At 58.9% G+C, this 11,258-nt stretch overlaps 1 protein-coding gene across 2 annotated transcripts in view; it reads left to right on the top strand.

The window, feature by feature from the left end:
• LOC138452926 (uncharacterized protein KIAA1958-like) overlaps positions 1-11,258 on the top strand; it is a 523,224-nt gene that overhangs the window by 171,694 nt on the left and 340,272 nt on the right. For both annotated transcript variants that reach the window (XM_069605281.1, XM_069605283.1), the window contains one exon: positions 6,716-6,842. In XM_069605281.1, the coding sequence (XP_069461382.1) occupies positions 6,716-6,842 (127 nt within the window). The remainder of the gene's footprint in view (positions 1-6,715; positions 6,843-11,258) is intronic.

Genomic DNA, 11,258 nt, shown 5'->3' with positions numbered 1-11,258 from the left:
CACCCACCCTACCCCAACTCTCTCTTCCCACCCACTCACCCTACCCCAACTCTCTCTTCCCACCCACCCACCCTACCCCAACTCTCTCTTCCCACCCACCCACCCTACCCCAACTCTCTCTTCCCACCCACCCTACCCCAACTCTCTCTCCCCACCCACCCACCCTACCCCAACTCTCTCTCTCCCCACCCACCCACCCTACCCCAACTCTCTCTCTCTACCCCAACTCTCTCTCCCCCCACCCGCCCACCCTACCCCAACTCTCTCTCTCCCCACCCACCCACCCTACCCCAACTCTCTCTCTCCCCACCCACCCACCCTACCCCAACTCTCTCTCCCCACCCACCCACCCTACCCCAACTCTCTCTCCCCACCCACCCACCCTACCCCAACTCTCTCTCCCCACCCACCCTATCCCAACTCTCTCCCCACCCACCCACCCTATCCCAACTCTCTCTCCCCACCCACCCACCCTATCCCAACTCTCTCTCCATCCCAACTCTCTCCCCACCCACCCACCCTATCCCAACTCTCTCTCCCCACCCACCCACCCTATCCCAACTCTCTCTCCCCACCCACCCACCCTATCCCAACTCTCTCTCCCCACCCACCCACCCTATCCCAACTCTCTCTCCCCACCCACCCACCCTATCCCAACTCTCTCTCCCCACCCACCCACCCTATCCCAACTCTCTCTCCCCACCCACCCACCCTATCCCGACTCTCTCTCCCCACCCACCCACCCTATCCCGACTCTCTCTCCCCACCCACCCACCCTATCCCGACTCTCTCTTCCCACCCACCCACCCTATCCCGACTCTCTCTTCCCACCCACCCACCCTATCCCGACTCTCTCTTCCCACCCACCCACCCTATCCCGACTCTCTCTTCCCACCCACCCACCCTATCCCGACTCTCTCTTGACACCCACCCACCCTATCCCGACTCTCTCTTCCCACCCACCCACCCTATCCCGACTCTCTCTTCCCACCCACCCACCCTATCCCGACTCTCTCTTCCCACCCACCCACCCTATCCCGACTCTCTCTTCCCACCCACCCACCCTATCCCGACTCTCTCTTCCCACCCACCCACCCTATCCCGACTCTCTCTTCCCACCCACCCACCCTATCCCGACTCTCTCTTCCCAATATCCCGACTCTCTCTTCCCACCCACCCACCCTATCCCGACTCTCTCTTCCCAATCCCGACTCTCTCTTCGCACCCACCCACCCACCCTATCCCGACTCTCTCTTCCCACCCACCCACCCACCCTATCCCGACTCTCTCTTCCCACCCACCCACCCACCCTATCCCGACTCTCTCTTCCCACCCACCCACCCACCCTATCCCGACTCTCTCTTCCCACCCACCCACCCACCCTATCCCGACTCTCTCTTCCCACCCACCCACCCACCCTATCCCGACTCTCTCTTCCCACCCACCCACCCTATCCCGACTCTCTCTTCCCACCCACCCACCCTATCCCGACTCTCTCTTCCCACCCACCCACCCTATCCCGACTCTCTCTTCCCACCCACCCACCCTATCCCGACTCTCTCTTCCCACCCACCCACCCTATCCCGACTCTCTCTTCCCACCCACCCACCCTATCCCGACTCTCTCTTCCCACCCACCCACCCTATCCCGACTCTCTCTGTACACCCACCCACCCTATCCCGACTCTCTCTTGCCACCCACCCACCCTATCCCGACTCTCTCTCCCCCCCCACCCACCCTATCCCGACTCTCTCTCCCCCACCCACCCACCCTATCCCGACTCTCTCTCCCCCACCCACCGACCCTATCCCGACTCTCTCTCCCCCACCCACCCACCCTATCCCGACTCTCTCTCCCCCACCCACCCACCCTATCCCGACTCTCTCTCCCCCAACCACCCACCCTATCCCGACTCTCTCTCACCCACCCACCCTATCCCGACTCTCTCTCCCCCACCCACCCACCCTATCCCGACTCTCTCTCTATCCCGACTCTCTCTCAACACCCACCCACCCTATCCCGACTCTCTCTCCCCACCCACCCACCCTATCCCGACTCTCTCTCCCCACCCACCCACCCTATCCCGACTCTCTCTCCCCACCCACCCACCCTATCCCGACTCTCTCTCCCCACCCACCCACCCACCCTACCCCGACTCTCTCTCCCCACCCACCCACCCACCCTACCCCGACTCTCTCTAAAATCCCGACTCTCTCTAATCCCGACTCTCTCTCCCCACCCACCCACCCTATCCCGACTCTCTCTCCCCACCCACCCACCCTATCCCGACTCTCTCTCCCCACCCACCCACCCTATCCCGACTCTCTCTCCCCACCCACCCGCCCTCTCCCGACTCTCTCTCCCCACCCACCCGCCCTCTCCCGACTCTCTCTCCCCACCCACCCGCCCTCTCCCGACTCTCTCTCCCCACCCACCCGCCCTCTCCCGACTCTCACCCCACCCACCCGCCCTCTCCCGACTCTCTCACCCCACCCACCCGCCCTCTCCCGACTCTCTCACCCCACCCACCCGCCCTCTCCCGACTCTCTCACCCCACCCACCCGCCCTCTCCCGACTCTCTCACCCCACCCACCCACCCTCTCCCGACTCTCTCACCCCACCCACCCACCCTCTCCCGACTCTCTCACCCCACCCACCCACCCTCTCCCGACTCTCTCACCCCACCCACCCACCCTCTCCCGACTCTCTCACCCCACCCACCCACCCTCTCCCGACTCTCTCACCCCACCCACCCACCCTCTCCCGACTCTCTCACCCCACCCACCCACCCTCTCCCGACTCTCTCACCCCACCCACCCACCCTCTCCCGACTCTCTCTCACCCACCCACCCTCTCCCGACTCTCTCTCCCCCACCCACCCTCTCCCGACTCTCTCCCCCCACCCACCCTCTCCCGACTCTCTCTCCTCCCAACCGACAACCCTCTCCCGACTCTCTCTTCCCCCACCCACCCACCCACCCTTTCCCGACTCTCTCTCCCAATACCCTGACTCTCTGCCCCCCACCCACCCTACTCCGACTCTCTGCCCCCCCACCCACCCTACCCTGACTCTGCCCCCGGACCTACCAACCCTACCCCGACTCTCTACCCCGCTGCCCACCCACCCTACCCCGACTCTCTACCCCGGCCCACCCTTTCCCGACTCTCTCTCCCCCCACCCACCCACCCTTTCCCGACTCTCTCTCCCCACCCACCCACCCACCCTTTCCCGACTCTCTCTCCCCACCCACCCACCCACCCTTTCCCGACTCTCTCTCCCCACCCACCCTTTCCCGACTCTCTCTCCCCACCCACCCACCCACCCACCCTTTCCCGACTCTCTCTCCCCCCCACCCACCCACCCACCCTTTCCCGACTCTCTCTCCCCCCACCCACCCACCCTTTCCCGACTCTCTCTCCCCCCACCCACCCACCCTTTCCCGACTCTCTCTCCCCCCACCCACCCACGCTTTCCCGACTCTCTCTCCCCCCACCCACCCACCCTTTCCCGACTCTCTCTCCCCCCACCCACCCACCCTTTCCCGACTCTCTCTCACGCACCCACCCACCCTTTCCCGACTCTCTCTCCCGGGACCAACCATCCACCCATTCCTGACTCTCTCTCTCCCCCCCACCCACCCACCCTTTCCCGACTCTCTCGACCCATCACCCACCCACCCTTTCCCGACTCTCTCTCCCCCCACCCACTCTTTCCCGACTCTCTCTCTTGGCACCCACCCACCCTTTCCCGACTCTCTCTCAACCCACCCACCCTTTCCCGACTCTCTCACTCTCCCCACCCATCCACCCTTTCCTGACTCTCTCTCCCCCCCCACCCACCCACCCTTTCCAGACTCTCTCTCTCTCCCCCCCACCCACCCACCCTTTCCAGACTCTCTCTCCCCCCCACCCACCCACCCTTTCTAGACTCTCTCTCCCCCCCACCCACCCACCCTTTCTAGACTCTCTCTCCCCCCCACCCACCCACCCACCCTATCCAGACTCTCTCTCCCCCCCATCCAGCCACCCTTTCCAGACTCTCTCACCACCCACCCACCCTTTCCCGACTCTCTCTCTACCCACCCACCCTTTCCCGGCTCTCTCACTCTCCCCACCCATCCACCCTTTCCTGACTCTCTCTCTCACCACCCACCCACCCTTTCCCGACTCTCTCTCTAACCCACCCACCCACCCTTTCCCGACTCTCTCACTCTCCCCACCCATCCACCCTTTCCTGACTCTCTCTCCCCCCCACCCACCCACCCACCCTTTCCAGACTCTCTCTCCCCCCCACCCACCCACCCTTTCTAGACTCTCTCTCCCCCCCACCCACCCATCCTTTCTAGACTCTCTCTCCCCCCCACCCACCCACCCTTTCCAGACTCTCTCTCACCCCCACCCACCCTTTCCAGACTCTCTCTCCCACCCACCCACCCTTTCCAGACTCTCTGTCCCCCAACCACCCTTTCCAGACTCTCTCTCCCCCCCACCCACCCTTTCCAGGCTCTCTCTCCCCACCCACCCACCCTTTCTAGGCTCTCTCTCCCCACCCACCCACCCTTTCTAGACTCTCTCTCCCCCCCACCCACCCACCCTTTCTAGACTCTCTCTCCCCCCCACCCACCCACCCTTTCTAGACTCTCTCTCCCCCCACCCACCCACCCTTTCTAGACTCTCTCTCCCCCCACCCACCCACCCTTTCTAGACTCTCTCTCCCCCCCCACCCACCCATCCTTTCTAGACTCTCTCTCCCCCCACCCACCCACCCTTTCCAGACTCTCTCTCACCCCCACCCACCCTTTCCAGACTCTCTCTCCCACCCACCCACCCTTTCCAGACTCTCTGTCCCCCACCCACCCTTTCCAGACTCTCTCTCCCCCCCACCCACCCTTTCCAGACTCTCTCTCTCTCTCCCCCCACCCACCCTTTCCTGACTCTCTCTCTCTCTCCCACCACCCACCCACCCTTTCCTGACTCTCTCTCCCCCCACCCACCCACCCTTTCCTGACTCTCTCTCTCCGACCACCCACCCACCCTTTCCTGAGTCTCTCTCTACCCACCCACCAACCCTTTCCTGACTCGATCTCTACCCCCATCCCACCGATCCTTTCCCGACTCTCTCTATCCGACTCTCACCAAATCCGGATTCTCTCCGCACCCAACCACCCTATCCTGACTCACTCTATATGCCAACTCTTTCTAAAAAACTCATCCACCCGATCCCGACTCTCTCTAGATCCCGACTCTCTCGACTTATATCCCGACTCTCTCTCCAAACACCCACCGACCCTATCTCGACTCTCTCTCCCTATATGCCAACTCTTTCTAAAAAACTCATCCACCCGATCCCGACTCTCTCTAGATCCCGACTCTCTCGACTTATATCCCGACTCTCTCTCCAAACACCCACCGACCCTATCTCGACTCTCTCTCCCTAATATCTCGACTCTCTCTTAGCCACCAACCCACCCTATCTCAACTCTCTTTAACCAACCCAACCACCCTATCTCGACTCTATCTCCCCACCCATGCAACCTATCCCGACTCTCTCTCCCCACCCACCCTATCCCGACTCTCTCCCCACCCACCCTATCCTGACTCTCTTGCCACCCACCCAACCTACCTCGACTCTCTCCCCCACCACCCACCATACCCCGACTCTCTCCCCCACCCACCCTACCGCGACACTCTCCCCTCTACTCCGACTCTCAAGCACCTACCCACCCACCCAACCCCGACTCTCTCCCTCCTGAAAAACAAACACCCACCATACTGTGACTCTCTCCCTCCCACACACCCACCCTTTCCTGATTCTCTCCCTCAAAGCCTGACTCACCCACCCTAGCCTGACTCTCTCTCCCAATCCACCAACCCTACCCCGACTCTCTCCCCCAGCCCACCCACCCTACCCCGACTCTCTCCCCACACCCACCTACCCCGACTCTCTCCCTCCCCTCCACCTACCCTACCCAGACTCTCCCTCCCTGAGAACCCACCCACCCCAACTCTCCCTCCCACCCAGCCTACCCCAACTCCATCCCACCCACCCTACCCCTACTTCCAACCAACCCTACCCCGACACTCTGCCCTGACTCTCTCCCTGCCCTGACTCTCTCCCTACCTCCCACCCACCCTACCCCGACTCTCTCCCTCCCACCCACCCTACCCTGACTCTCTCCCTCCCACCCACCCTACCCCAACTCTCTCCCTCCCTCCCACCCTACCCCGACTCTCTCCCTCCCGACCTCCCACCCGCCCTTCCCCGACTCTCTCCCTCCCTCCCGACCTCTGACCCGCCCTTCCCCGACTCTCTCCCTCCCATACCCAGAATCTCTCCCCCACCCCACCCTACCGTGACTTTACCCCAACGTTCTCTCCTCCCACTCGCCCACCCTACCCCGACTCTTACCCCCCGCACACCTACCCAACCTACCCCAACCCCCCCACCCGAGAAATAGCTGCTTAGAAGTGCAGCATTGAAGAAAGGTTCTGTGGTCCTGGCAGGCATCTGGGCCATTGGCATGCATGGCCGCTCTTCATGATAAAGGAATCTGACCAGGGAATATAGAGCTGTAATCCTGAATATAAATATGTTGGCCAAGCTCTGGAAATGGTTGAGCCTCACAAGTAATTTATTGTGTTGAGCCCAAACGCATAATGTAGACTCTGCAAGCAGTGTATGTAGATGACATTGTGCTATCACGTCTTCTTTCAGGTACAAGTGAAATTCCATGATGTGGCAGTCTACTTCTCTGAGGAAGAGTGGGAGCGCTTAGAAGAGTTTGAGAAGGCCCTGTACAAGACAGTGATGGAAGAGATTCATGCCGCTATTATATCGATGGGTAAGAGACCTTAATATCTTGTGCAATCCTTCAGTCCTTCGGAAGAATCCCTCATAAACGATATCTAAGGAGAGCATTTCAAATATGCTGGGTCTGAGGAGAGTGTCCCTCATATGCAGGGTCTAAGGAGAGCATCTCAAATACACAGGGTCTGGGGAGAGCGTCCTTCATACGCAGGGTCTAAGGAGTGCGTCCCTCATATGCAGGGTTTGAGGAGAGCGTCCCTCATATGTAGGGTCTAAGAGCATCTTATATACACTGGGTCTGAGGAGAGTTTCCCTCATATGCAGGGTCTAAGGAGAGCATCTCAAATACGCATGGTCTGAGGAGAGCGTCCCTCATATGCAGGGTCTGAGGAGAGAATTTCTTATATGCAGAGTCTGAGGAGAGCGTCCTTCATATGCAGGGTCTAAGAGCATCTCAAATACGCTGAGTCTGAGGAGAAAGTCCTTCATACGCAGGGTCTGAGGAGAGCATCCCTCAAATGCAGGGTTTGAGGAGAGTGTCCCTCATATGTAGGGTCTAAGAGCATCTTATATACACTGGGTCTGAGGAGAGTTTCCCTCATATGCAGGGTCTAAGGAGAGCATCTCAAATATGCTGGGTCTGAGGAGTGCGTCCCTCATATGCAGGGTTTGAGGAGAGTGTCCCTCATATGTAGGGTCTAAGAGCATCTTATATACACTGGGTCTGAGGAGAGTTTCCCTCATATGCAGGGTCTAAGGAGAGCATCTCAAATACGCAGAGTCTGAGGAGAGCGTTCTTCATATGCAGAGTCTGAGGAGAGCATCCCACATAGGGAGGGTCTGAGGAGAGCATCCCTCATATGCAGGGTCTAAGAGCATCTCAAATACGCTGAGTCTGAGGAGAGCATCCCTCAAATGCAGGGTCTAAGCATCTCAAATATGCTGGGTCTGAGGAGAGCGTCCCTCATATTCAGGGTCTGAGTAGAGCATCCCTCATATGCAGGGTCTGAGGAGAGTGTCCATCATATGCAGGGTCTAAGGCGAGCATCCCTCATGTGCAGGGTCTGAGGAGAGCGTACTTCATATGCAGGGTCTGAGGAGAACACCCCTCATACGGAAAGTCTGAGGAGAGCGTCCCTCATACACAGGGACCTTGTTCACATTTTAGGAACTTAGTACTATTGGACTCATATGCATTGTGTTATTTCCGGCAGGCACAGGTGATAATACACATGACCTGCAGAGCCTGGAGAAGTTTAGTGACTGGCACAGGTGGTAATATCCATGACCTACAGAGCCTAGAGGAGTCTAGTGACTGGCACAGGTGGTAATACCCCTGATCTAAACAGTCTGTAGGACTCTAGTGACTGGCACAGGTGGTAATACCCCTTATCTACACAGTCTGTAGGAGTCTAGTGACTGGCACAGCTGGTAATGCACATTATCTACAGAGCCCAGATGAGTCTAGTGACTGGCACAGGTGGTAATACCCCTTATCTACACAGTCTGTAGGAGTCTAGTGACTGGCACAGGTGGTAATGCTCATTATCTGCAGAGACTGGAGGAATCTAGTAACTGCACAGCTGGTAATGCACATTATCTACAGAGCCCAGATGAGTCTATTGACTGGCACAGGTGGTAATACCCCTTATCTACAGAGCCTGGAGGAGTCTAGTGACTGGCACAGGTGGTAATATCCATGACCTACAGAGCCTGGAGGAGTCTAGTGACTGGCACAGGTGGTAATACCCCTGATCTACACAGACTGTAGGAGTCTAGTGACTGGCACAGGTGGTAATGCTCATTATATACAGAGACTGGAGGAATCTAGTAACTGCACAGCTGGTAATGCACATTATCTACAGAGCCCAGATGAGTCTAGTGACTAGCACAGGTGGTAATCCCTCTTATCTACAGAGCCTGGAGGAGTCTAGTGACTGGCACAAGTGGTAATGCTCATTATCTGCAGAGACTGGATGAATCTAGTAACTGCACAGCTGGTAATGCACATTATCTACAGAGCCCAGGTGAGTCTAGTGACTAGCACAGGTGGTAATACCTCTTACCTACAGAGCCTGGAGATGTGTAGTGACTGGCACAGTTGGTAATATCCATGACCTACAGAGACTGGAGGAGTCTAGTGACTGGCACAGGTGGTAATACCCCTTATCTACACAGTCTGTAGGAGTCTAGTGACTGGCATAGGTGGTAATGCTCATTCTCCAGCATGGGTCAGGCATGGATTCACATGCTCATGAATATTCCCTGTCGTCAGGCTGGGAATCCTCAGTAAAGAAAAAATCAGTATCAGTTTCGTTTCTGATCTGTCTTTCGTAGTAGTTACCAATCACTGATCTCTGCATCATACTGACCACAGCCAATGACTGCCATCTCCCTAAACCCCGCCTCTGGCAGCCATCTTCAGATTTTTACCGCACATTCAAGTGTTGGGAGTCCTCGTGCTTAGCTCTCGAGCTTTTGCTGCGTGTTTCACGCTTTTTCAGGTGAATATTAACATTTTTTCGGTTAATCGAGCCTCAAGCTCCACCGTTTCTACTCCTGTTAACGGGTACCCGTTGCGGGATTTTCCTACGCGCCTCAAGGGTGAGGATTTCGTCAAATCAACCTCTTGGAGGATTCCAGAAGATTTGCGGCCTACTTCGAGATGGCCCAGGACGCGAGTTCGTCACCCGGACCCAGGCTGTTTCGCAGCTGCCCTGGTTGCGGGCTGCAGAATGTGTTTAAGGAGGACGAACATTCGCGATGCCTCTACTGTCTTCATGGGGACAAGACTCAGAGAAGGACTGCCAGTTCTGCAAGAACTTGTCGGAGCGGACCATGAGGGACCGTCGATCCCGTCTCGCCAGCTGGTTGGAGAAGGGCCCAACGGGTGAGAAGAAGAAGAAAGGGTCCGAGTGGGCTTCTAAGTCCTGTGCGGGTGCCCCGGCGACGGGGGCCCAACACCAGGCCAAGCGCCACGAGTCCGCTGGCTCCGGGAGCGCCGAAAGGTCGGGCTCTTCGGTCGCCAGGCAGGGCGCACCTTCCCCGGCACCGTCAACCGCGAGCCAGCGCTCCGGTTCGGGGAAGAGGAAGTCCGAGACCCCGGGTAAGCTTCGGGAGAAGCCCCGTCCGATCTCGGGAGAGGGGGAGTGAGGCGTCGCCCCTCCCCCTAAGGAGAAGGCCCAGGACGCACCTAAGGTGGTGAAGGCCCCTACTCAGCAGGCAAAGGCCTCTATCGAGGCGATCGCGGCGACTCTGGCCAAGCCGGCAGAGCCCCCGCCAGCAGAGACTGCCTCCGGGACTAGAGTTTCCCTGCCGCCAAGGAGGGAATCCTCTTTTCAGCCCATCGTCATGGCTCCCGTGATGGAAAAAGGGGGGGGGCACGGTAGCCTCCTCGAGCTCGGAGTCAGCCTCGGAGGGGGAACTGACCGAGGTAGCGAGGAATCTCGAAGTACAATTCGAGAAGGTTCGGTCCCGCAAGGAAGATCCTCGGGAGATAACCGAGGAAGACGACGATGGCGAGGAAGAGCAGCCTTCCCTTCCGGCGCAGCCGGAACCTAGGCCTCAGGATAGCTCGGCGGCCATTTTGTTTGCGATCCAGTCCTTATGCTCTGAGATAAGGATGAGATTACCACGGCCCAGGCCGGAGGACCCGCAACCTGGCCCGTCGGGAAGTCCTCAGAACAAACGACGGAGGACCCAACCCTCTCCTCCGCTCGCCCCCGTAAGGCCTGCAGTTCCCTCCTCATCCTCCCACAAGTCGGGAGATGACGGTGCGGTGGGCTCGACGACGGGTTCTGAGGGCGACGACGACGTAACGGGTCTCCCGTCGCACGGGCATCTCCGCCCGACGAGATTGGCTCATTCCACGCCATGATCTTTAGTGAATGTGTGCTGCTGCTGCTTTTCATGATCGCCAGGGCGTCCGAATTGTTCCAGCTCTGCCCGGAGGAGCAGAAAAAGGAAGGTTTACTCTATCAGCGCCGGGAAGCCAAGAGGAAGACTGTCATCGCGGTGCCTCTAATCGATGACATCTGGGAGGAGGGCCTGTCGGTACTCAAGAACCCCTCCATGGCACCAGCCAAACGGGACCGGTACGAGAAGAAGTACCGGGTCCCCGAGACCGCTCCCCTGTGCCTCAGGGCCCAGCCAACGCCAGACTCGGTCGTCTCAGCGGCGGCGAAGAAAAAAGCGGCGGGGTCAGGAGCCTCAATGTCGAATTCCCCTCCGGACGGCGAGGGAAAGCAGTTGGACGCCATGGGGCGACGGGTCATTTCGTCGGCGGCGACGACGATCAAAGCGGCCAACGCCCTGGCGATCATGGCCTGTTACGACAGGGAGCTCTGGTTTAAGCTGGCCCCCATATTGGACTTCCTACTGGACGACAAGAGGTCCGAGGCCCTGGAAATACTTCAAGAAGGCGAGGTGGCGTCGGACCACGCCATAACGG

Source organism: Ambystoma mexicanum, chromosome 4p (genome assembly GCF_040938575.1).
Source record: "Ambystoma mexicanum isolate Mex_15411 chromosome 4p, UKY_AmexF1_1, whole genome shotgun sequence".
Taxonomy (NCBI): domain Eukaryota; kingdom Metazoa; phylum Chordata; class Amphibia; order Caudata; family Ambystomatidae; genus Ambystoma; species Ambystoma mexicanum.
This window is presented reverse-complemented; position numbering and strand designations above follow the sequence as displayed.